At 44.7% G+C, this 26,045-nt stretch overlaps 2 protein-coding genes and 1 long non-coding RNA gene across 4 annotated transcripts in view; 2 read left to right on the top strand and 1 right to left on the bottom strand.

Moving 5' to 3' along the window:
- Positions 1 to 7,097, top strand: part of LRP12 (LDL receptor related protein 12) — a 69,875-nt gene extending 62,778 nt beyond the window's left edge. For both annotated transcript variants that reach the window (XM_045860765.1, XM_045860764.1), the window contains 2 exons: positions 1,095 to 1,227; positions 4,806 to 7,097. In XM_045860765.1, the coding sequence (XP_045716721.1) occupies positions 1,095 to 1,227; positions 4,806 to 5,672 (1,000 nt within the window). In that variant the 3' untranslated portion in view covers positions 5,673 to 7,097. The remainder of the gene's footprint in view (positions 1 to 1,094; positions 1,228 to 4,805) is intronic.
- Positions 5,499 to 15,838, bottom strand: LOC123832911. Its single transcript, XR_006788144.1, has 3 exons — positions 15,618 to 15,838; positions 15,350 to 15,465; positions 5,499 to 5,627 (listed from the first exon to the last, which is right to left on the bottom strand). It is a non-coding gene; the product is annotated as an uncharacterized LOC123832911 (long non-coding RNA).
- Positions 15,839 to 16,087: 249 nt separating this feature from the next.
- DPYS (dihydropyrimidinase) overlaps positions 16,088 to 26,045 on the top strand; it is a 70,443-nt gene continuing 60,485 nt past the window's right edge. Inside the window, exon 1 of the mRNA XM_045860766.1 lies at positions 16,088 to 16,505. Coding sequence (XP_045716722.1) covers positions 16,242 to 16,505 — 264 coding nt within the window. The 5' untranslated portion in view covers positions 16,088 to 16,241. The remainder of the gene's footprint in view (positions 16,506 to 26,045) is intronic.

Here is a 26,045-nt window from a genome sequence, read left to right as displayed (position 1 = left end):
TGGTGAAATAAGATGACGAAAGTGTACGTGCTCTAAGAGCTGTGGAACAAAGCAGTACAGAAGTCCAGAGATACCCGCTCTGAGAGGAGAGGCAGGAGAGGCCCTCAGTGAACAAGTGCCGTGTGAAATCTATGGGTAGAATGCAGATAGGGAAAAGGTCTTGCAGTTGAAAAAGTAGCCTGGGAAAATGCGTGGAAGGAGGGATGCCAGCAATCCTCGGAGAATAGGCACATAGTTTAATTTGTCCGGAGCTAAGATACATGTAAAGACCCAATAGGAGATAAGCCTGGAACACAAGGCCGATGCTGTGTAGTGGAGCTCTGTGAGAGCCACACATCTGAGCTCTCGAGTGAGGAAGAAAAGGTAAAACGTAAAAGGGTACCCTTGGGGGGAGCGGCCCTCTGTGTGGTGGTGGACAGACTGAACCTTGGAGAAGCTGCAGAGAGGCCCCTAGGAATCTGCTGTGGAGGCAGTGGCCCTCCGTCCCAGGAGAGCTGCACATAGTGTGTTCCACAAAGAACCGCGTGTACCGGCCAGCTGGGACTGTAGACGCACACAGACACCAGTACCACAGCACCACACTGCGTCTTTCTTTGGGCTAGTACAAGTGGCCAGGAAACTTTTACTACGTTGCCCCATAAGACCACAGCGAAGAGTCTGAGGTCTTGAGTTCCAGAACCAGTTACTCTAGAAAGTGTATTAGTGACTTATTTCACTCTTCCTTATCTGAAAAATGAATGTGTTGGGCTTGATGAATAAAGTGTCTTCTAAGAGCTTTCAAATTCTTTCACCTAAATCCTCAAGCTCCCTGTGTTCTTAGGGCCTTAAAGATCTGGTACCTTTACCTCCTATGGGATTTCTAATTCACTAACCCTTAATGACCCAGGCTCCCGGTGTAAAGCCGCCTGAGGCCACACTGCTTCATCTCTGCGCTCGCAGTGCAGGGTGGTGTAAACACCAGCAAACATTGGTTGACTACGCTTTTAAAATTATCCCATATATTAAGATTCACATTGTTTTAATTAGTGATGACTTTTTAAAAATCTGTCTTATCCTCTCTTAAGCCCTTTTAATCCCCTTATTTCTCCTCCAAGATCATTTGAAACACAGTTGTCAAGAGTGGAAGCAGAATTGCTCAGAAGAGAAGCCCCTCCCTCTTACGGACAGTTGATCGCTCAGGGTTTAATTCCGCCAGTTGAAGACTTTCCTGTTTGTTCGCCTAACCAGGTACGTTGCCGTTCATGGTTTCTGTTTTAGTGCCTCTTAAAACCGCGCCTGTACTTGTATGTGTGATAGAGGACCCTCGACTCGGAATTTTTGTCACGACGTCGAGCATAAAATATACGAAATTTGAAATCATAATTGTTTCATTGTATTTTAACAAATACCACAACATACAAAAGTATGCTTTTCATTCTTCTGATTTGGTTATATGACTGACTCTTAAGCATTTTACTGTTTAGGTTAATTTAGTACATTAAAACCAAAAGTGAACTTTTCTAAATTCTTTTCTACTTCAGCTGAACATGCAGAAAATTTGAGAATGAATACCAAAATTAATATGCTAGTAATATATTAGTAACATGCTAGAATAATCAGTAGTAATTAACAGTAATTGAAACATTTCCCTTCAGCTTGTGGGAAAACTTTTACAGCTGGATTTTACAGTGTTTAAGAATTCATACCATTTTCTTTAAATATAACTTATTCCTTCCTTATTAATGTTTCCGAATTCTTTAAATTTTGGTTATGATTTTTAAATTTTCTTTTTCATTGCTTAAAATTATTCCAGAATTCGTAAGGGTTTACACATTCAAAATGTAAATTCCTCCAAAATCATTAATAAAAATTGTTCCCGGTATTAGAATTAAGAAAAATTGATAAACAGTGTTTTCCAGTGATTTGATTTTGTTCAAAATGGAAGATCATTTTCTTTTTGTTAAATGAGATTTCCGATTACCTTATTTGCATCTTGTAGGAAATCTTTGGTGAGAATTTGTAGCTTTAAAACATATCTCTGGATGTAATTTGCTAAGTAAATTCCACTGCTTGGGATTTTGCGTACAAAATGGGACACCTGTAAATTGTGGCTTCTGCACACTGTGTCTGCCTCGGAGGTTTCCTTTTAGCTAGGAATTCAGACAGTGGTGGGCTCCATCTGCCCTCTCCACCTCTTAGTAGCACCCACCGCCCCTGCACCTTCAGGAGTTTAGCCAACTGTGAAGTTAAAGGGAGCATAGTTCACACTAGACAATCCTTACCGCTAACACCAAGTGCAAGTTCAGGGTTTCCTAAAACCATCCTCAGGTTTGATAATTCACTAGAAAGACTCAGAACCCACTGAAAGCTATTGTACTCGGTGGTTATAGTTTATTACAGGGAAAGGACCCAGATTAAACCGACTGAAGGAAGAGACACATAGGGCAGGGTTCAGGGTTAGGACTCAAAACCCTTCTGATTATCCTCTTCCCATAAAGGCAGGACAGTATCACTCTTGACACAGATGCAGGATAGGATGCGAGGCATGTTGCCAACCAGGGAAGCTCACTCGAGACTCAATATCCAGAGTTTTTACTGGGGCCAAATCCATCACATAATCATGATTAATTGCCACGTGGCTGACCTCAAGGTCTAGTCCATGCAGAGGCTGACTGATAATTGCCGACCCAAAGCCTCCCCCCAGCATCTGGTTGTTGGTGTGACACGGAGCCTTCACCTAAGGTCCAGTTTTACTGTGTGGCTGGCTCCAGGCTCCAGGTCGTAACATTCCTAACACAGACAGCATTCCAAGGGCTAAGGGACATCCTAGAAGCAGAGAGTAAAAGTCGGACCTCCCTTTGGGTAAGGTTTAATTCTTAACTACACACTGTACCATTTTGGGTTACAATTCCCTTGTGAGGGAATTCTATTTCAACAAGGCTTTAAAATAAAATATTTAAGAACAGTAAGCTACATTGTATTCAGCTAATGAGACTCAACTCCCAAGTTTGAAACTTTTGCTAACAAATTATCAGATTGTCAGAGCAGTTCTTAAGAAAATGATCTAAATGACCATTTCATTCAAAATAGAAGTGCTTTCCGAGGAATGCTTTCTTCTGCTTCATAAACTAAATATATGAAATGATTCCTGAAACATTTATGGGATCTCTCATAGAATCTAATGTTAAATTGACCATTATAAATTAAAGAGACTTCAGGAAGGAGTGAGCTCTGCTTCACTGTGGACGACTGTCATGCTCTGGCCAGCACTAACGTGAGCCGAAGGCGTGGCTGAGCTCGCGGGCGGTAGCCGCAGGAAAGGGAGGGATCTCGGAGGTGCCCCTGTTCGCTGCTGCACGTGACCACACACAGTGCTCACACACAGCCTTAGCACCTGCATGCTCAATGGTGAGGACCGAACCTCTGGAGAAGTTTCTTAGGGAAGTGAACCACTTCTTCTCTTTCTTTTTTTAATAATTAGGTACTACTTATAGGCGGGCAATCTTAGTCACTTGTGTGGCAAATCTACATGTGCTGACACTGGAATTTCTCAGTGACAGTCTGTGCTTCACTAAGGCCAGACTGTGAGATAGATATTCCTATCATAGTGGCTCTCAGCTTTCTGTGAATTATATTCCTGGGGCTATGTTTGAAAGGCCTGAATGGAAATCACAAATAAATTCAGTAGCGGTCACAAAGAGCGACGAAGACCTTGTGCTCTCACATCCTCTGTATTTTTCACCCGTGAGGGGAAAGGCAGAGGAAAATGGGATCAGCACCTGAAAGGGAGTGGTGGACTCTCCGGCGTTCCCTGGAAATACCGGATGTTCGGTGCTGAATGCCAGATTCAGGCACTTCTTTTCTGTAACCACTAGATGGAGCCCAAAGACTATTTTATATAATACTGTATGTTTTGTTTTTAATAATCTGTAAACTCATTCATCTAGAAAAAAGTAGGCATTTCTCTCATTTGGGAAACATATACTAATTAAATCACTCCCATATGTACTAATTAAAAATCACCAATTGCAAAGAATAAGAATATAACATGCTTAATGCTGTATTGTGGAAAATAAAACTTAATCTTTAAAGATAAGAAGGAATTCAGATGTCTCAGGTACCATTGTGTAGTGCTATAAACAGATGAATTTCTTTAGCCTTTTTTGTCTTCTGTGCTACATTTACAAATAGGTTAATTAATTATTTATTCCTGGGCCACATAACAAATATGCTAATTCCTTTCGTTACAAATCCTCAGGATCTGTTCATTCAACAAATCCTTGAGAACTAACTGTGAAATATGATTTTCACATGTTTTGGAAAATCTTGACTTTGTAAGTCAGGTCTCACTTGCTCTGTGTTATAAAAACAACAGCAACAAAAAGACAAAAAAGAACGGGTAATGGGCCTAGTTTCCACACTGCTGCTGCTTTAGGTCATTTCGTGGATTACGGCGGAGATTCTTCTACCTTCCTAGCTAACAAGTATCGAGTAATTTTATGTTCTGACTTTGGTGCACTTTTAGGTTTGGATCACTAAGTGGAGTTTTGAAATAAAATAGCAGTTATAATTGATATTAATGACCACTTTACAGTTGCATATAAGAAATGAACAGTTAAGAAAGTCTTAACACAGTCGCCATGGTTCAAGTTCTAGATTAGATTCTGTAGTGGGTAAACCCATGCAGGTAAGAAAACTTCCCTCACCCTGCATAGACCAACAGGAGCACCAGCATTTCTAGCCACAACACATTCTTATTAGAAGAGTGTTTTCTTTCTTAGTACTTCATTGTCAGCGATGTTAAAAGTCTCGTCTGCTCTTTGTAGGCTTCTGTTCTGGAAAACCTGAGGCTAGCTGTGCGGTCGCAGCTCGGATTCACCTCCATCAGACTCCCCATGGCAGGCAGATCCAGCAGCATTTGGAATCGTATCTTTAATTTTGCAAGATCACGTCATTCGGGGTCTTTGGCTCTGGTCTCAGCAGATGGTGACGAGGTCGTCCCTAGTCAGACTACCAGCAGAGAACCTGAAAGAAACCACACTCACAGAAGTCTGTTTTCCGTGGAGTCAGACGACACCGACACGGAAACTGAGAGAAGAGACACGGCAGGAGCGTCTGGTGGGGTTGCAGCTCCTTTGCCCCAGAAAGTCCCTCCCACAACAGCAGTGGAAGCAACGGTGGGAGCCAGTGGAAGTTCCTCAACCCAGAGTACCCGAGGCGGCCACACGGATAATGGAAGGGATGCAACAAGTGGGGAACCCCCAAGTGTGAGTCCAGCCCGACACCAGCTCTCAAGTGCACTAAGTCGTATGACTCAGGGGCTGCGTTGGGTACGTTTTACATTAGGGCGGTCAAGCTCCGTCAGTCAGAACCAGAGTCCTTTGAGACAGCTTGATAACGGGGCCAGTGGAAGAGAGGAAGATGACGATGTTGAAATGCTAATTCCAGTTTCTGATGGAGCTTCAGACTTGGATGTGAATGACTGCTCTAGACCTCTTCTTGATCTTCCCTCAGACCAAGGACAAGGCTTCAGGCAGCCATACACTGCAACAAACGCTGGAGGAAGGCCAGCTAATCGAGATGGCCCCTGCGAGCGCTGTGGCATTGTCCACACGGCGCAGATCCCGGACACTTGCTTAGAAGCGACGCTGAAAAACGAAACGAGTGATGATGAGGCTTTGTTACTTTGTTAGGTACGAATCACATGAGGGAGATTGTATACAAGTTGGAGCAATATCCATTCATTGTTTTGTAACTTTACAATTGAACTAGTATTAATTTAAAAAGGAAGAAGATGCAGGGTGATTTCTTATTATATGTTAGCCTGCATGGTTAAATTAAACAATTTGTAACTCTATGAACTTCAGAGTTTGCTATTTTAGCAGCTAAAAATGCATTATGTATTCATGTTGTTCAATAATGTTCTTCCGTTTGTTTCTCATTGTTTTTATCCTGGTACTGTAGTTCATGTTAGAAATATGGCTGCTGAAACTCATTTGATGTCAGTTCATCGTACGTTGTAACAATTATTTGTACAAAATAGCTTCTTTTAATTGAACACTTTCTGCTTTTGCCAGTACTCTTGTAACTTAATACATTAGATGTTATGGTTGTTACTGTACTCCCAAGGGGGAAAAAAGAACCTTATATTCACCTGTGTTTTTATTTATATAACATTTGTCTAAATATTACTGGGTTTCATCATAATAAGAGCTTGTCAGAGGGAATAAAAAAACCTTGCCTAAAATTTTTTCTCTTATGTTGAACATGCAGTGATATGAAATTTAGATAGAATTAGATTAAATTAATAGCAGAAACAGAACTCTTTTATAGATTTTTCTAATATTGACTTTAATACTCTAATATGGTACAAACCAAATGGTAAATCCCAAGTCATTTCTTTTTTCATCTCTATTGAGGGACAGGATTAAGCGGATGAAGATACTCTACTATGCATTAAATCTTAAACTTTATAAAATGTGTACAAAAGTTGTACAAGATAAGTTCCAGCCGGTCATGTCTTTCCCTGATGCAGGGCTGTGCTTGCATTGCACCCCAGGGATTTGCACTGAAGCCGTACACGTCTCAGATGAGTTTGGTGCGCACGCACTCTCACTTTAAATACTATTATTTGCTACCACAGTGACTATATATTTCCATAGCTTTGGGGGTCGTGGGGGGCATTTTTATTACAACTTGAAATTGCTTTGCTGGTTTTATATTTATTTTGTTGTATTTAAAGACTGCATTATTATAAGAAAGTGACTTTTTCAATATATTTTATTCATGAGGGGGATCATGCTACACGCTGAAAAACAAATTAAGAAATCATTTAGATCAGCCCCCTATTTTAAGTAGACTGATTTGCAAACCCCACATTATTTTTATTGTCAGTTCTTGTTTATTTATTCTTTAGGTGTCTGTTTTAGTAGCTTAATGACTGAGTATGAAAAAATGTATTTGTGTGTGATTATTGCTATTTATTAAATTTTAAATACTTTGCTGAATGTCATTTTCAAGCATGTTTGAGGTCTTGTGTATTTGTCGTGTTATGCTGTCAGGAAGAACTGACTGAAATGTTTTAATATGTATCAAAAATTAAACTGACTTTTTTTGTATTGTTTTGGGGTACTTTTTAAATCAGAGTTGCTCTTTATTTTTGTTTCTTTTGGTTCATATACAAATTCAGGCCATAAAATACATAGCATGTCTAGAAGAAAAATAAAAAGGGGGACAATATTCTTCGTCAACTACTTTATAATAAAGTAGTAGTTACCAATACTGGAGGATTAGAGTCCCTGAGACCTAAATATTATTTTGTCTTTGAAAAAAAAACCTGCCTCTGATTGATGTATCTTCAAAGCTGCAGAAACTCAATCAGCTCTCTTGTTACAATATGTATGGATGCATTTCAGACCCTATAGAATATACTACTGTTCGTAGTTTTGGGGGGGTTAGTTTCCTGGCATGTGTTCAATTTTGTTTATTAACTCTTAAGTCTTCCCGGGTCGAACGGTGAAAAGTGCACCTCTCGCCTGCCTCCGACCCCCATGTTTCAGCTCCCTTCAGAGAGACAGGCACCAGTGCCAGCTTCTTCTGCACCCCTCTGGAAGTGCCATACAGATACATAAATATATCCATATATATGCAAGTTGTACCATACTGTGCATACTTTTTCTGTAACCTTTTCAAGGAAAAATATGTCCGAGTTATATTGAAAGTAAAGTTAGGTATTTCTGTTACTCGATTCTTCGCATTAGAGCATGGGTCTAGCCTGAGTGTGTGTCTGCCGTTTTCCTCCTCAGGGTATCCTAGTTACCCCAAAGCTGTTTATCACATGAATCCGCCCTTTCTTTACTATTTGAAATGACCCTTTTGTCATATAGTAAATTTCCATATTATTGGGCTACGCTTTGAGACTCAGATTCCATTTCTTTTCATTGATCTGCCTTTCCTTTTTTTTTTACCAGTCCTAGACTGTTATAATGACTAATTTTAAGTGTTTCAAATATTCATGTTTATTTTTCCATTGGAGCTTTGGAAACCACTTGTTGAGTTCTGCAAAACAAATCCATTGGTACTTTTTTTTTTTAGATAGATGTACTTTTATAGAAGCAGTGAAATTTGACATCATTATGTTAAATTTTCTAAATCGTGGTGCCCATTTGGTCTTTTCAAGAAGCCATCTAGTGGTTTATTTCAGCATTACAGTTACTTATTTTGCAACTCAATTAGTTGAATTACTTGGTTTTTGTAACATTCAAATGAACTTCTTTGAAGGCAAAACTGTAAATTAAATTGTAGATGGGGCTGGATATGAGTTTGGAGCTCCAAAGAAATCTACAATAAACTTTTAACTGTGTTCTTATTAATACGGATCAAAGCTTTAAGAGTTCCTCTGTGGAGTCCTGTGCAATAATGCCGATTAGGTGAGAATGGAATTAGTGGGCTCTTCTTATGTGCCCCTGTGCTCTGTGACAGGCCATCAGAGATAAATGGGATGTAGCTTTCCTTTTCCAGTTCACAGATGAATGCCCTGAAGTACAAAGAGGGGTAGTTAGGTCCTATTGCTTCTGTGTAGAAACTTCATTCTTTCATAGGAACTTTTCTCCTTTCTTTTGATTCAAACTGGCCTCATCCAGCAGCCGGACTCACCTGCCTCCCTCCCTCTCCCCCATTCCTTTAATCGTTAAGCCCTCAGGACAATGATTCTGGTCGGCATCAAATCTTAGAAATAAAGCCTCAGAGACAGAGTTTCAGTCAAACTAGAGACAATATACAGGCCCAGAAGGGTGGCAAGCCCAGCAAAGGGACGCCAGGGCTGGCATTAGGAGTGACCAGCTGCCCCCTCCCCTAGTGCTGGCCGACCAATCAGGAGAGACCACGCCCTGACTCCCTTAGTCACCGTGATTCATGCTTTCTCCCCTAGATCATCCATTCCCTGGAAGCCATCACGAAGCCGGGTCTTTGAGCATTAACTCACCCGTGACTTTGGGCGTGGGCGACATCTTAAAAATAAACCCTTACTTCCTTCACTGCAAGTTTTTGTTCATGTCTTACTGGATTGTGGTGCTCGCAGGCAAACGGACCCCACTGGTCCAGTATCAGTTTCCTTCACCTACGTTTTCACTGCGTTTACCGTGTCTGGCAGTAAATACCTTTTATGTCAAGAAAATAATTGTCTTCCAAGAAGTATTTCTTTAAGATGAACAATTTTAATGAAGAAGAAACACACACAACGCCATTGCTATGCAGTTATATTGGAGAAATGACAGCATACAATTAGATAGCTTAGAGGGTGCAGAGGTAAACACGTTCCAGGTCAGAGGAGGGAGGGAGCCGAGGTGGGACGAGTACGTATTAGGCAGGGCCACACCTGACTGCTGTCTCTCTCTGTGCCTTATGATTTGGCTTTTACACCGATCTCCTCGCACATCTGGGCCATCAGAGCCTCAACACTGCCATGTCTGCCTAACCACATAACTTTAAACAGCGCCGTAAGGGCTCCCGAACAGCCTCTGCTGCTCCTGCTCCGCCCCCACCTGCGGCATGACCCAGCATCTCCCAAGATTCCTGAAAAAGTTGGAGGAAACCCCAGTGAGGTCTGCCTTGAATCCCGTTTGCCTTAGACATTCACTGCCTCGGGGGTTCTGTTTTAAGTTCAGGGCGCAGGGAGAATGTAGAAACAAAGTAGGTAAATTCTCTTGCAGGCACCCTGCGGGTTAGTCATTTGTATCCAAGTCTAAAGTCAAAATGCAAAGGGTGGAAAGGAGAACGATCAGTGGTGGCCAGGGGCATGGGCCGTGGAGGAGGAATGACTGCAAAGGGGCACGAGGAAGCTTTCGGGGGTGATGGAAATACTCTCCGTCTTGATCGTAGTGGTTGCATGGCTGCGTGTCTCTCTCAAAATTCATAGTGCTGTGCGCTTAAAAAAGATCCATTCTACTCTGTGTGTTGTACTCTATTTAAATGCTTAAAAATACATAAAATGCAAAATTTCGACCTTATTTTTGTCTAGAGCAAAAATCTAAACAGTATATGTTTTTATTTATTTACTTTTGAGGCAGGATACTAAGAAGCTAGGAAAATCCCTTGGCGAGTGGATTGGGGAAACAGAGACAAATGGTTAAGTGGTTGAGCAATTTACAGCCAGTTAATAAATGACAGGTTTGTCTTCCCTAGCCAAGGACGTTCAGGAGTAAAAGGTGCACACATTCCGGACCATTCCACGGCAGACCTAGGTCCTAGCCTCTCTTCGGTGACATTCTCTGAAGGTGAAACTAACCGGAGAATAACACCGATCCCTCTATACGCTCATTTTGATTCATCAACATGTTAAAGGACACACCTGGAAAGCTGATGAATATTCTATTTAGATTATTGAGATCTGCCCCTGAGGCCCCCCCTAAAATTCCCACCTTTAAAAAAAATAGACAAAAACCCTTAAGACAAAGGACCCGGTGTGTGCTCTCCGTGGAGCACATCCCTACCTCCTCCCCAGGCCCCCCACTCATCACACACACACACACACACACACACACATACACACACACACTTCTTTTCTTGGATGTGTATCTTTGCTTTGTTCTTCCCAATCTCTAAAGGTTTTCAGGAAACTTGCAACCAGGGGAGCAGTGGGCAGCGCAGCTCGTCCCCCGCTAACAAACCCCTTGAACCTGTCTCCAAGGGCCTTCTCTTGCCTCTCTAACTCGTCCTCTGAGTCCACCCAGGCCAGCTGGCTCACTTCCTCTGCCTCTGAGACTTTCTCTAAAGGGCCAAGGCAGCTTTGGTGACACTCTTGCCTCTTAAGAAAATTTTTCTCAAGACCAGTAGGAGTATTTCATATGCAGTGGATCTCATGTTTACAGGGTAAAACTGTTGATATGAAGAAAATTGCTAGAATAGAAAAATAAAACAATTGGTTTTGCTACTAACATCTAACAAGCTCTATGCTATGGCCTGACATGCGTTGTCTCATCGAAAGCGTACAGGCCCCCCGTCCTGGGTCAGCACTACCATTAGGGGGAACACGAGCGAGGCCTAGACAGTTAAGGTACTGAGCTAAGGATCCACAGATGGTAAGCCATCCATCCATGACTCAAATTCAGATCAGCCTGGCTCCCAAGTCCAAGCGTATTTATTTTATTTTACTCCGTTACACTTTTTCTAATTAAGGGAGCACTCTTATGATTTCCTTAAGTATTATTATAATCCTGGAACATATTTTGCTAAAAAAAAACCTCCAAAATAACTTGGGAGCCATGGCACAGTGCAGGTGAGAGGAGCAGGAGAGTTTCTGGAAGCACAAGCTAGTGCTGCGGGCAATGCGGACAAAGGAAACATTCCAGCTGCCAGGTCCCTGTGGCATCACTTGAGAAGGCCGTGTGTTCCTTGTTCAAGGAGAACAATGCTAAGCCCGGAAGTTATCTGGATAGCTGTTTAGTTCCCGGGTCCTGGGAATGTTGCCTTATATGGCAAAAGGGACTTTGCAGATGTCATGAAGTTAAGGATTTCAAAATGGGGAAATTGTTACCAGGCTACCCGGGTTTGGTTGCCTGTACACATCACAGTCCAAGAAGACATGAATAGGAGTTTGCAACAAAGAAAGTAAGGGTTTCTTTTCAGGAAGTGGAGCACTCCCAGAGTCAGAGCTGGTGAGCTAACGCTCAAAGACCTGACTTCCATATGGCTTCCAGGGGATGGGTTATATAGCAGTGGGGTGGGGGGGGAGGGGAACCACTGATCATGGTGACTGAGGGAGTTAGGGTCATGGTCCAGGTCGTGGTCTGTACCGATTGGTCAGTGCTAGGGGAGGAGGTAGCTGATTGGTGCATCTGGTCCTGATGTCAGCCACAGCGTCATTTTATCGGGTTTTCCCACTTTTCTGGTCCTGGAGCTAAAACACAACTAAGGCCCAGATGTCATCTCTAGTTTGTCTGAAACTGTCTCTGGCCGACAGACCCGAGTCTTCATTCCTAAGATGATTTGATGCTGGCATGAGCCTCAATGTCCTCCAGGATTAACAGTTAAAGGAGAGGACATCCAAGGGAGAAAGGCGGCAGGGGAGTCAGGGTGTTGGATGAGGCCAGTGTGAATCACAAGGGAAAAAATGGAAAAGGTCACATAAATCTCAGCTGCTGCTGCTGGTGTGGCTATCCTGGGCCACCATGTCCCCCTTCTACCCAGAGGAGGTGCTTCAGGCAAGCGTGCCCTCCCCAGCTGTGTAGTGGCCCGAGTCAGAGGGCCGCTCCCGCCTGCCAGCATGTGATTGCTGAACGGTGAGAAAATGCCATCCTGCCTCTCGGCGGCGCAAGGACCCTGAGACCAGTCTGCTGAGAGCAGCCACAGTGGTGACAGGTGTCGCATGCTGCCTGTGGCCGCCTTTCCAACCAGAGCTCAGTGCAGCGAACACACGGAGCAGCCCCAAATCTAGCAGGCGAGCCCTTTGGTCTCCAGTTCACTCATCTTGACTAGAGAAGAGTTTGACACTGAGACTATGCCGGGCACTCTCTGGGTGGGCTTCTGTCCCTGTGCCCAGAATCACAGACCGTAAAGGCATGAAGGGTGGATCTTACCAGCTCTTCTCAAACAGCAACTCACTCTTCAGTTGACGCGATAGGGGCCCTGAGAGTAAGTGACTTGCCCGAGCTCACACCAGAAGCTGGTGTCAGAGCCAGGGCTAGACTGTAATTCCTCAGTTTCCTTTTCCACCTTCCAGGCTGCTTACCCCCCTCTCCTATTGCTGATTCAGGTATAATAACCTCATTGCCCTGCCAGGGACTTCAATCCCAGTGTGGGCCTGGGGACCGGGGCTTCCGACAGACCCCAGTGCCAGTGGCAGGCTGGAGATGCTCAGCTCTGCCTGCCGGTCTCTCCGCGCTCACAGGCCATCACCACCCCTTCAGCTTCTCCATCAGGTGGAAACAACAGGGCCTGGGGCCTGGGGCCTGGAGTATGAGTGGGGATGGGCCAGGAGAACAGCAAGAGCAAACTCAATGCCTCCAGGGTGGCTGCGGACCTAAATACAAAAGGGCCTGGTGAGTTTATTTCCCCAGAACCACTCAACAAAGAAAGTCACGATTTGTCCCTCCACCTTGCTGCCCCTTTAGACCATCAGTCAGGGCTGGGAAGGTCCTCCTGCCAAGTTGCTCCCACCCGTGCTTCACAGCAGGTATGTTTCTCTGTGTTAAGCATTAATGGTCATGGTAACCCTCCCTTAAAAACTAGCCCGCTGGGGAGTACAGTGGTCCTTCCTTATCCGTGGTTTTGTTTTCTTTGGTTTCAGTTACCTGCAGTCAACTGTGGTCTGAAAATATTAAATGGAAAGTTTAGAAACAAAAACTTGTAAGTTTTAAATCGCATGCCCTTCTGAGTAGAGTGATGAAATCTCGCTGTCTTGCTCTGTCCTGGGTTTGGTAGTATCTGCATTTGCAGTTATGCACTGGGGGTCTTGGAACATGTCCCCCATGGATTCAGGGGGACTCATGTAAGGTGTCCTCAGACAGACTTCAATCAATCAACCAAACTGACTGTTTCTCTGGCAAAAACAGCAGGAGTCTTGTTCCCCGCGTCCTCCCCAAACTGAGTGTCTCCCTGACGCTTGTTCCCTTCCCATCGAGGGCCCTGAGTGTCTGGGTGGGGAGGCGGCTGAGTAGGGCAAAGGAAACGGAGGCGAGGGTGTTCTGAGGACCCACTTCCCTCTGAGCACACTTGCCCAGGCACAGCCTTCCACCTGGGGTGGGCCAATAACGCCCAGAAAGGGGGATGACCCCTTCCACCAGCCCGCATGTCTCCTGAAGCTGGCCCACCACTCTCCTCCGCTGCCGTGAGCGAATCTCAATGAGCCGTTTCCTCCTGCTTCGGCAACATCCTCAAACCCCCTTTTCTGATGAAAATTCACGTTCATTAAACGTGGGAAATTTGTTCTGTGCTGTGTTGCAGGGCATTTCATGATATACAGTGTCTAAGACAAGGAAGCCTTTGAAATCACTCACCTGGGCAGTTTCAGAAAGGATGTCACGACTGCCCTGACATCCAATCTTATTTCCCTAGGGTGGTGCTTACCGGCAGAACTTGTAAGTTGCATTGTATTTATAATCACTCCTTTCACCTTCACACAATGGTCTTTTGACAATAATTGCATAACTTTCTTGGGTTTCTTTTCCTTGGCTTGAGAGCCAGATCTATGGAACTTGAAATTATTGGTGCTGTCTAATGTTTAATCATTCTGTGACTTGTGCAACCTGAGACTCGAAGAAACTTGGCAATCATAATACCTTGCATTTCACTATTGAAAACGCCATCTTGAGGTCACATGTGCCCGCCTGGTTTCCAAACTCAAAGGCATCATCCTGGGCTGTCAGCCTCAAACGACAAAAGATCCCAAGTAAACCAGCTTCAGCAAACAGGAGAAAACCTAGGGGAGGGGACTTGAGGCACGGTTGTTTCGGGAGCTCCAACGAGGTCAGAAGAACCCCATCTCTTTCCATCTCTCCACCTGTTCTCCATGTGGGCTCAGCTCACCAAAGGACGGAGTCCCTGGGTTGTCTAGACGGCTGCCAGAGCCTCTGGTTTACACCCTTCCGAATTCAAGTCCAGGAGGAAGGAACACACTCCTGGGCAGCTGGATCTTACAGAAGTCTTAGGGTCCACTCCCACTGGGCACAAGTCATCTGCCTGGGACAGGCACCCACCCCTGAACACACGGGCCAAGGCTGTGAGGGTTTCCTGCTGTGACTGGGCAGTCAGCTCGGTGGAGCAGCTCAGTCTCAGAGCCAGAGGGCCCAACAGTTCCATCAAGGCAAATGCTCTGAAAACGCTGGTGGGGGATTTCCCACCAAAGACACTGCAGGGACTGTTGGATAAGGACAAGAAATGCTAGGACAGCAGATGTCCACCCCAGTCCAACTTCTCTACAGCATTTGATCTGGGTGCCCTTGAAAATCTGCATTACCACCTTCCCTGCACAGTGCTGTCTGCTCTCCCTGAGTGCTGGGAAGGGATGGCCCGTGGCTGTCCAACCCTATCCCCCTGGAGTAACCTCACAGAGTTCAGACTCACCTTGCCGTCGCCTCCTCTGTGCCTCTACCTACTCTGTTCCCTCAACCTAGAACCCCATTCCTCCTCCCATCCCTCGTTTCTGCGTGTCCATGTCCTCTGCATGCTGGCTCAGATCTCTCTCTATGAAACTTCGTATTTAATTTTCTTCAAGGCAGAAATAAGCTCTCCCTTTCCTCCAAACTCTTATTACGCTCTCTCAAAGGCAGGCTTTTCTGCATTAGACATTCCACTATATATTGAAACAGGTATGTGCGTCACACCACCTCTTAGCTCCTGGAGCTCAGGAATGTGATTTATCCTGATCACTTACCCCTCTACGCAATCCCCCTCTGGGGTCGGTCCTTATAAACCTGGCATTCGCTGAGCAAACATGGATGGCGCTCCCATGTTACTAAGGTGCATTGGCATCCATCAGCAGAAGCCTGTCTGGAGGGGGAGAACAAATACTATCTCAGTTTCACATGTGAGGAAGAAACAGTTTCATACCAAGAGGATAGAAGATGTAATTGAAGACTTCTCAACTAGTTTTACGGAAAGCCGGGAGTAAAGAAACACCTCAATCTTTGGAGTCACATTACCTGTTACTTTCCAAAAAAAACTTGCTGGTATGTATTGAATCATTAAAACCTGGAGAATAGTTGATACCAAGTCGTTTTCATTTCAGACAGACGAAATATTTCACCCTGAACTTTCAGTTTGCCAGTTACTGGGATTGTGTGATAATTTGATCCTCGTGTAAAGAATATTTAAAAGGAAACCCAGATCGAGCGTGCTTGCTGGCTGGTGCGGGTGTTGTCGCTGCTGCTGCTCGTGGCGGTGGTCACCCCCGCACCCCCCTCCCCGCCCCCTGAGTGCGTGCTGGCGCAGACACACTGCCAGTGAGGTGGGTCCCGTTCCCCAGCGTGGCCTTCACTTTCAAAACCCCAAGATCTCTCCCCTGCAATGGCGGGATGTCCACCATAAAGCGACGTGCAAGGCGACATAACGGCGTTTGGGGTCAGAGCTATGCAGATCCGCTCTGCCCGAGCCTCTGGGCGCCAGCCCGGCAATTCCGGGGTGGAGCCGGCGTCCGGAGGCCCCGTGACAACCGGGGCCGCTCGGGCACTCGGGACTGGCCCGCGGTTTGCAGCGGGAGGGAGCCGGAGCGTGCGGACCGTCCCTGGGTATCGTGAAGGAGGTCGACCCCCTGCTCGCCCCCCGCCATGACAGCGCCCTCGCGGCTCCTGATCCGCGGGGGCCGTGTGGTCAACGACGACCTCTCGCAGGTGGCCGACGTGCTGGTGGAGGACGGCGTGGTGCGGGCGCTCGGCCGCGACCTGCTGCCGCCCGGGGCGGCGCCCGCCGGGCTGCGGGTCCTGGACGCGGCCGGCAAGCTCGTCCTGCCCGGCGGCATCGACACGCACACTCACATGCAGTTCCCCTTCATGGGCACGAGGTCCGTGGACGACTTCTACCAGGGCACCAAGGTACCCACCCCGCCCTCCCTCACCCGGACGCCCGGCGGAGCCCTCCGGCCGCCTGTCCGGCCGCCCCGGGGTGCAGAGCAGAGCCACCCCGCACCTGCACAGCGGCCACCGAGCTGGTGCAGAGCGGGGGCCCAGGTTCTCCACGCGGAGCTCCCTCTTTTAGGGTCCGCTTCTCGGTGGTGTCAGCCCACCTGGCTACACAAGGTCGAGGCAATGGATTCCCTTGCCCTCGTTTCTCTACGCCTTTACCCTCCTGACCCCCGTGTTCACTGGTGTTCCACGGCAATCCACAAGCCTTCTGTGAGGTGGTCAGCTGGCACTCCCAGACACTCCCCCTCATCCTCGGTTTCCTGTCGGAACCAAACGAAAAATACCTTCACCTAGTAGTTCCTGCCTTGACTCAGGTTAGCAGTGCGGGGCAGGTGGTGATTAGTGGGGTGGGCTGGCACGGGCGTGTCCACCCTATTTGCCTCCACTCTCTAGTAGAAAAATTATAGCGGTGGCAAGTGTTTCTGAGAGAAATACTCCAGATACGACCCCCCAGCATCCAGGCGGCCTGGTCCCATCTCTTCTCTGTCTTGCTCTTCACCCCTTCCTGCCCTTAAATACAGCCTCAGAGTCCCACTGCTTAGGCACCTGCAGCTCTACTGATGAGATGGGAGGGTCAGATCACCCATCTCCTGTGAGAGAGCTTGGGTTTCTCTAGACAGAAGAGCCTAGACTTGCAGGGGTGTCCAGCACATGGCCTGCCGGCCGCACGCAGCTCAGGATGGCTATGAACGCAGCTCAACACAAAATTGTGAATTTACTTAAAACATTATGAGATCTGTGGGTGTGTGTGATTACATGCTGCCATGTATTTAACGTGTGGCCCGAGACAACTTTTCTTCTTCCAGTGTGGCTCAGAGATGCCAAAAGGTGGGACACCCCTGGAGAGGCTCAGGTGAATGGAAGAACCTTCAACCAAGGCTCCTGTGAGCAGGGGTAGGAGATGAGTAGGGCAGCCTTACTGGAACGTGTATTTAAAACTCCACTTAGCACTTCCCCTAAAGTGAAGCCCTCACCCTCCTTGAGGCTGGCATTCTGGGCTGTGGTGAGGGAACTGAAAGTGCTGATACCCATAAGGCCTGAGCTCTTCACTCAAGGATGTGCTTGAGGCTTCCCCAAACCTCATGTGTGAAACGCACACAGCTGCTTATTCCAAGTATGGGCAGAGCAGGCTCTCAAAGCAGTTCTGACCATCGTTTGTTTACCCTGATGGTTTCTAACAGTTTTACTCTCCTTATATCTCCCTCTTCCACTTCTCTAAACATCTATGATTGACCAGGATATTAAAAAAAAAGAGAGAGAGAATGATTTGCCCCAGAGAAAGGGGTCCGGGGCAGGCTGCTCACACCAGGCTTTGGAAGTCTTCCTCCCCCAGTTACTAATTGCCAACCTTCTCCCTCGGGGCAACGGTCAAAGTCTTTCTACGACAGACCGTTATTTATTTTGAAAATGGAATGTTCATTTTTCCCTTTTGCCAAAATTGAAATTTGCTGAATCTTAATCAACATATTTTTAAATCGTATGTGAAATGTTCAGACATCAAAGCAATGCAATTATTAAAAACTGGAAAAATAACAGGAAAGTAGAAAGAAGAATAATGTTGTGTAGTCTCCCACATGACAACCGACATTGTAGCATGTGGCCTTTATGCTTTTTAATATGCTTTATTTTATGTAACTGAGACTCTACTGTGTGCGTGTATATACCTGTATACAAACTTTTGTAAGCTGTTTTCAGTTGTAGCACAGGCACTTTCTGTTGTCATGACTCATAATTAACAAAGTGGTTTGTTGAGGGCAAAGTATTTCATGGACACCCCCTGCCGTTTGCCAGGTGGGAGCCCTGTGGGCTGGCCAGGCCCACTAGCCTCGTTTCCCCTCATCGTTTCCCTTTCTCTCCTCAGGATTCCAGAGAAAGAAGCCATGCAGAGGGGGTGGGATCCCTTTCTCAAGATTATCTATGTGTGCCCCAAGGTCCTAGGAGGTGATTCTTAGTCTCCGTCTGCTCCTTGGCCACTCTGGCATTCGCAGCACAGACAGATTCCCAGTTCCATCCTGAGAAGGCAGGTCATTGGAACACGCTATATGGTCTGTTGCCAACATCTGGGAGAACTTAGGGTCAGCTGATTCTCCAGACATGTGCATACTTAAAGGTCGTCAGAGCATTCAACAAAAACATGTTCATCACAAGTTTAGGATCTTAAGCAGAAAACAAGGTAGTCAGTGTTAAGGTCAATGACATAGCGTATACTGAATTCATGTTAAATTTTAAACTGTACTTACAAATGGGCTAAGCGACAGAGGTCCCCTCTAAAAGTGGTGGGTTGGGTCCCAGGAGATAATCAATCCCACCCCTAGGAACAGCTGAGGCCCCCTCAGAGGGAACCAGATGGGTAGCTAGAGGCAAACAGGAGCATGGAATATCGGCCCGTGCTCTGAAGGGAGGGCATGATGGAGTTATTTTGTCCTCCTTTCTAGAGTTCTCACAGTAGTTCCCGGGCAGTGTTGCTGGGGTTTCTGATTTGGGGAAATGGGGACAAATGAGTCTTTTGCAAATGCTGGTTTTATTCTATATACTAAACTTGAAAACATCTTATTAATACTGTTAAGTAACATTTATTTTATGAAGCACTTACTCTGTACCAGGCACTGTGGCAAGCTGTGCATTTTCTTGCAACAATCCCAGGGACCATTACTTAGTTTTTACAGCTGAGGAAACTGAAACTTAAGTCACTTGGCCTTTCACATTCAGGTCTGCCTGCCGTCACTAGAGGTCTTCCCTGCCAGCCTCTCTTCCTTTCCAGTATGCCCATGGAAATATATCTGGTGTTTGGATTTATCAAGTAGCAAATGATGGATGAAACCCTGTACAAGTTATGTGCTAACGTAACATGGCTTTTCTCACAAACAGAACAAAGTCATTTTTAAGAAATACAGTAGCCCTTCACCTTCCCAGTGTGAAGGCAGTTGAGGTTATCGAAATGGACGTTGCAGGGATTAGGTTTGTGTGGCATTGCTACGTGCATGTATAGCCACATCATCTCTAAGGCACAGAGATGGGCCCCTTAAATACAGAGAGCGATAAGATAAAAATGTTATTTCATGCTGTTGATATAAGAAGCATCCAGATCTATAGAATATTTTTACAAGAGTTTATTTGAGCCAAACTGATGACAATTGCCAGGAAGCAAGATCTCAAATACTTCAGAGGATGACAGTTTTGCAATTTCTCTTATGCATTTCAGATTGAGGAAGGAACATGAAGAAGATTACATGAAGGTGGGAGAAAGCAAGGCAGGGGTTGGATTGCAGAACAGTTAACAATTCTACTTGCTTTCTTGGGGATGGTTATACTTATTTCAAAGGTGTGTTAACCTACTGCACGAAAACAATGCACAGGGCTTGCTTAAGGTAAAGAAAAACCTTTAACTAAGGAAGTTATATACCTGGGGTGTGACGACCTACCATGACCTGCCCATTTAGGAATTTATGATCAGATCACCCTGTGAGGTGACTTTCCATAGAACCCCCTTTTTTGTTCACAATCCCCTCTCGTGGTAATAAACCTATCGTAAGGATGTATTGGTAACCAATCTTTGGGTTGGATAGTACGGCCTCCCAGCTTTAGGAAGGCTCCCACCTAGGAAGTCGCAACTGAGTTGTCCTGTTGAAAAGGTGGACCATTGGGGATGGGTAATACCATAACCATGAGAGGTGAGTTCAGGCCAAGTTTTTTTTAAAAAGGGAAAGGACAGGTAAATGGAAGGTAGTCGTGTCTTATGGCCTTCATTGCAAAAACACTGCAGGCTATTTCCACACTGTGAACTATCATGAGTCAAGTTCTGCCTTCTGTCTCATTTTTTTCTGCAGTTTGCATCTAGTATAACATTTACATAAGCCATAAAAAGAATATTAACAGTTATCTTATATGTGTTCAGTAATCACAAACAGTGAGACTGTATGGAAAATCCCAACAAACAAGTACAACTATTATTATGACTCGTATCATTAGTAGAAAGGTAAAAACAAACCATTGGTTTCTGAGTTTAAGTATCAGTCGAAAGGTCCACAGTCTTTGTCCAAGTCTTGGGAGAGCTGTCCACCTCTGAGGTCAGCAGCGTCTCATCCTAGCGGAGTCTTTGATGTCCATTGTAGGCGGAGGCCAGCATCAGAGAGAGGGGTAGACGTCTATTCCTGGTTAGGCACCTGATGAGGTTCCTCCCATCGAGGGTGGGGAGTGTCTTTTAAATGCAAAAAAATCTCCAGGTGACAGTCAGTAACCTTTAAAGGCTTTGTCTCCTGGGAGTCAGCTGTGAAAGAAAGCAGTTACCAGTTTGGCTTTTCCTTGAAGTGACTTTATCAAACCTTGGCAATAGGGTACAATGTCTCCTTCCTATAGTGTCAGCTCATGCTTCCTTCATCTAATTTAAGTCCTGCTTAAATGCATTATGATGCATGAGGGAATGCAAAACGAAAAAAAAAAGGGCATTGCCAGGAGCAGAGCAAAACCAAGCTGCCCCAGGGGTGCCTCATAGCCCTGACCATTATTTAATGTACAACCATGAAGTTTCTCATCACTTATTTTACAATGCTCCCCGTGTAATTCAACATAAAAAGCAAATCTTTTGAGGGGTCCCAGGGGTTTCTGTGGAACACTGTAAAGTAATTCTTACATATTTTGATATTTTAACCCTTAAAATCCTCAATATCTAGTGAAAACTAAAAAGCATGCAGTTAACATTCTGTAGGCTGGCAGATTTATGGAGGTATTGTGTAACCTCCGGAAACACAGGCTCTTTCAGTCACAAATACATTATGTAAGCCCAAATGTTCAGCAGTTAATGATTATTTTTGTAAGCCCAAGTAAAATAAAAACATGTCTGTGTTGTATAAACCAACACACTTAAACTAGCTTTTACTCACTAAAGATTGATCTTAGATCACAGGAACTTGGAAAGCATTTGAGTTAGGTTCCCTATTTCTGAGAATTTTAGGATACCCAATTCTTACCAAACTCTTGCCTTTAAACTAATTGCAACAATACCAGTGGGAGGGAGAAAATCATCTTATATTTGTAACATAATGTATGACAGGCACAAACAAAGACCTTTTACCCATGAGAAAAACCCACTTGGTTATAAAAGAACAGTTGGACTCAAATTTTGTTTAGAGGCACTTATAACCTACATTTCCTTGACTAGTCAAGTTTCAAATGACCTTTTCTCTTTTAAAATAAAGACAGCCATTTTTAGTTCTACTGTTTATTTATTTTTAGAGAAAGGGGACAGAGAGGTGGGGCAGGAAGAGAAGAAGAGAAACATCAATGTGAGAGAGACACATTGCATACCCACCAACCAGGGACCGAACCTGCAACCCAGACATGTGCTTGCGCTGACCGCAGATTGAACAGGCAGCCATTAGCTTCGCAGGACCTCACCCAACCACCTGAACCACACTAGTCAGGGCCAGGACAGCCATATTTAATACCTTAAAGAATTGGGTTGACATTTAAATGACATCATAGGTTGATCCACTTATCCAAATCCTCTTTTTGAAGGTTCAAAAGACCAATTAAATATGCTATCCATTAATTCTGCCTAAATTTATAGCCTACTTTTTCTAATTGTGTGTGCAAAAGATTAATTTAGAACTGTCAAGGGATCCTCATCCTGGCCATCTTAGTATTAGTGGGAGGCTGATCGTCCCGGGGCTTGTCAGCCTCACAGATGTGATTTCCCGAGTTAATTTCAGTTTTTCCTTTGGGATCTCTAGAATGAACAGATTTCCAGGGAAAGCCAACCTTTACAGGCACATCTCTGGACAAGCCAGATGTGGTGGATGTCCCTACAGAATTGCTTCACGCCCTGGAGGAAGTTTTTCCTCAGGCAGCCCCTCTGAGGTTCTTAGTCGCCTCTGAATGCCGGAGCAAGGCCCCGAGAGGGCTCACCAGAAGCTGTCCAAGGCGCAGGCCCCACCCCTTTCTCAGGGTGCACCCATTCCAGGGCGCCCTGCCCTTGTCCCTGGGGCTCCTGCTGGCTTCTCTGGGTTCAGTTATCCCAGAGAAGCCAGCAGGCTTCTCGTCACACACATCTCTGCCACTTGGAATTCAGGGATCTGCAAAAGCTATTGTCTCCCCTAGAGTATTTGAGTTCAGAAAGCAAGTGTCCTTTCTCTTTTGAAGCAAAAGAGAATTATCTCTCATTTAAGCAGGAAAGATTTTGTTTAGACTCTCAGCAAGCAATCCAATTAAAAAGCACAAATTAAAAGTGGCAACTCGTTTTTTTCCCCCCTTTCCCTGAGTTATCTCAACCTTTATCCATCTTGAGGATTTTCTAAGAACAGCTCAAATAAGTCATGGACCTATTACTTAAAGTAAGGAGGCCTGGGGTTTGGAGAGAAGACTCCCCCCTCCCCCAGCTTCCCCCACTGTGAAGCGGGGAGCTGGTGACACACGCTGGGCCCTCGCCTGTCCCTAGCTCCACACTGTGGTCCTGCTGGGCTTCCTCGGGGTTCCCTCGGCCACTCCAGGCAAATGTCGACATAAGGGATGCCCAAGCCTGCAGAGAATTTTTATGAGCTGATTTGAGCCAAAGTGATTGATGGCAATGGCCAGGCAGCAAGACCTCAAATGCTTCGGAAATGACAGTTTTGCAGTTCCCTATATGCATTTGAGATTAAGGAGGGAACGTAAAAATTGCTACCCGAAAGTGAGAGAAAGCAAAGCAGGCCCTGGATCATAGGATATTTATCGAGATTACGTGCTCTGTTGAGGGTGGTTATGCTTATTTCAAGGCATGTTCATCTAAAGGCACAGAAACAATGGGCAGGGCTTGCTTAAGGCAAAGATAAACCTTTTCCTAATGACTCCCCACCAAGACCTGCCCAGGTAGGAATTTACGATCAGGTTACTTTCTGGAGAAGCCCTTTTTCATCCACAGTGCTTTCAGGAGATGAGCCCCAAAGGCTACACCAACAGATCAATAGCTGTTTGCTTTCTGCATCCACCAGGCTGATCATTTATAATATCTGACAGATAGGAGGGATACTATGAATGGTATTCTATTTATTGATTACTAGGTCACGAGGGGGCCCAATTTTAAAAATGAAATATATGTCAACCCAAGGTTACATATTTTGTAAATCTAATTCATGTCAGAGGTTGGTTTAAAGCCTATAATTAATTGATTTAATTAAATGTAAAAGCTTTCTATCTGCTATAACTAGTCAAAGTAATGTTCTGCTTTAAAGAACTAATATTTTATTTTGTTGGTCTATACTGAATGCCTGGTGGTCTTTTAATAATTTAATATCTCTGAGGAAAGACCATGGGATTTTTTGTTCAAGTGGATATTTTTAATTAGATAAGCTTGGAGAAATTATGATTTTGTTTCTACTATATCCTATGGTAAGAGATTGAATTACAAGATCTCAGCCCATTTTCAAATACTCGTATTTATATTTAGACATACGCAGCTTGGAGTGGGTGACTTGTGTTAAAAACCTGGCAGCATCAATAGCTGGAGGGAGAATCTTTTTTTTTAATTGGGAATACACACAGATCACTTTTTTTGTAAAGGACAAAAAGTCCTCTAAGTTGTCAAGAAAGAAAATTATACCTTGCTCTGAAACTTTTTGGTAAAATGCCATCAAGATGATTACTTATAATAAGGCAGTGGAAGGTCTATGATTAAGCACACATTTATGGTTGTATTTATAGAGCTTACTCACCTTGTGGAAGAAAGAGCTGTGCTCAGGAAACTTGGCTGCTTAACCAAATCCCTTCTGTCGCTGGCTAGAGCTCCAGGCTGGGCTTCAGAGGCTTTGTGGGCTGGCTGTGTGAACTTGAGCTAGTCCCTTCCTTTCTCGGGGCTGTCATCACGTCCTTACCTGTGCAATGAAGCACTGATAAACAACTTCAATTAAAAATGTTTTTAAAACTAACTAGAACAATATGTACTCATCTTCCAGCCCTTGGGAAATTTCCGGAGCATTACAATTGCTCAATATATATTAATTGAATGAATAAACTGCTGTTTTTAAAAAAAGCAAAGAGTACAAAGAAAAATATTTAAATCACCTATAATTCTAACATTTTGCTTCCTATCCTTTTAGGTTTTTTCTTTTGGGGGGTGCATGTAAACATTTTTTCTTCTGCTCAACTGTGTATGCTCTTTGGAGTCAGCCTTGTTCATTAAACATTTCCCCGTGACCTTAACTTCACTGAGGAACCTGATTTCTGTGACCTCGTTATCTTCTCCGAGTGGGGTCTGAGCCTCAGACCTTTTTCTCTGGTCTTGTTACCGCCCATGAATCAGGCTCTCATGTCTGCCTTTCTGAAGACACCACAGCCTGATGTCGCAGAAGCACCTCAAACTCAGCACGTTCCAAACCGAACTCATCCTTCCCTCCACGCCCCTCACTCATTTTTTACCCTGTTCCCCAAACTGTGAACAGCTTTACTCTCTTCTTTTCGGTATTGGACATTCGGCGGTTTCCAGTTTTGGAGGGGTTTGTCTTTGCTTGTGTATAACAATGTGATGTAAATCATTACTCAAATTCTTGGTGGTTGACTTAGAAATGACCCCTGGGGTGAAGTGACTGGGCCAGAGCATATGAGATACATCTTAAAGGAGCTTAATACAATCATCCAGATCGCTCTTTAATTTCTGCTCCCATGAGCAATACATTATAATTCTCATTTCTCTGCATCCTCTCTGCCTGTGAATATTGACTTGAAAAAAAATCAATGCAAATTTAATAGAAAAAGCATAGAATTTCTTAATGATTTTAAGTAAGCATTTCTTTAATTGCTGGTGAGGCTGAGCTTTGAATGGCCCAGCTCTGAGTTTCTAGTTCTATGATTTCCTTGGATGGCTGTTTATTGATTACAAGTTAACCTTTGCACTATTCATTAGAGAAAGGGGAAAAAAAATCTTAAATGTTAACTTGAAACTACTGGATGTTAAATAGGGCTTTGGCCTTATTGAGGGTGCTGTAGTTAGGAATTATTTCACTAAACTCCGCAGAATCTAGGGCATGCCTTCTTTCAGCGTCCCCGCTTGAGTTCTTCATGGTTTTCTATCCCACCGCTGTTTTCTCCCTCAGTTGCCTGAACTGGATGTTTTCAGTGCTTAACAGAATAGTGTAGAAGTCAAGGTTTTCATGAAGCTACTCTGGGAGGAAAAACTTTTTCTATAACCTTTTAAGTTTAGTTATCAGGATTTGCAAATTAAACTGACCAAAGACAGATTAGCAAGAGGAAAGAGAGATTTTTAAAATTCAGATACACCCACCCTGGCTGGTGTGGCTCAGTGGATTGAGGGTCTCGGTTTCTATTCCCGGCCAGGGCACATGCCTGGGTTGCCAGCCAGGTCTCCAGTAGGAGGCACTCGAGAGGCAACCACACATTGATGTTTCTCTCCCTCTCTTTCTCCCTTCCTTCCCTTCTCTAAAAATAAATAAATAATAAATTATTTTAAAAACAAAATAAAAT

The sequence above is a fragment of the Phyllostomus hastatus genome, unplaced genomic scaffold (assembly GCF_019186645.2).
Source record: "Phyllostomus hastatus isolate PE091 unplaced genomic scaffold, TTU_PhHast_1.1 phas_scaffold_21, whole genome shotgun sequence".
Classification (NCBI taxonomy): Eukaryota; Metazoa; Chordata; class Mammalia; order Chiroptera; family Phyllostomidae; genus Phyllostomus; species Phyllostomus hastatus.
Note: the sequence above shows the minus strand (reverse complement) of the source record. Positions and strands in the feature narration are given on the sequence as shown.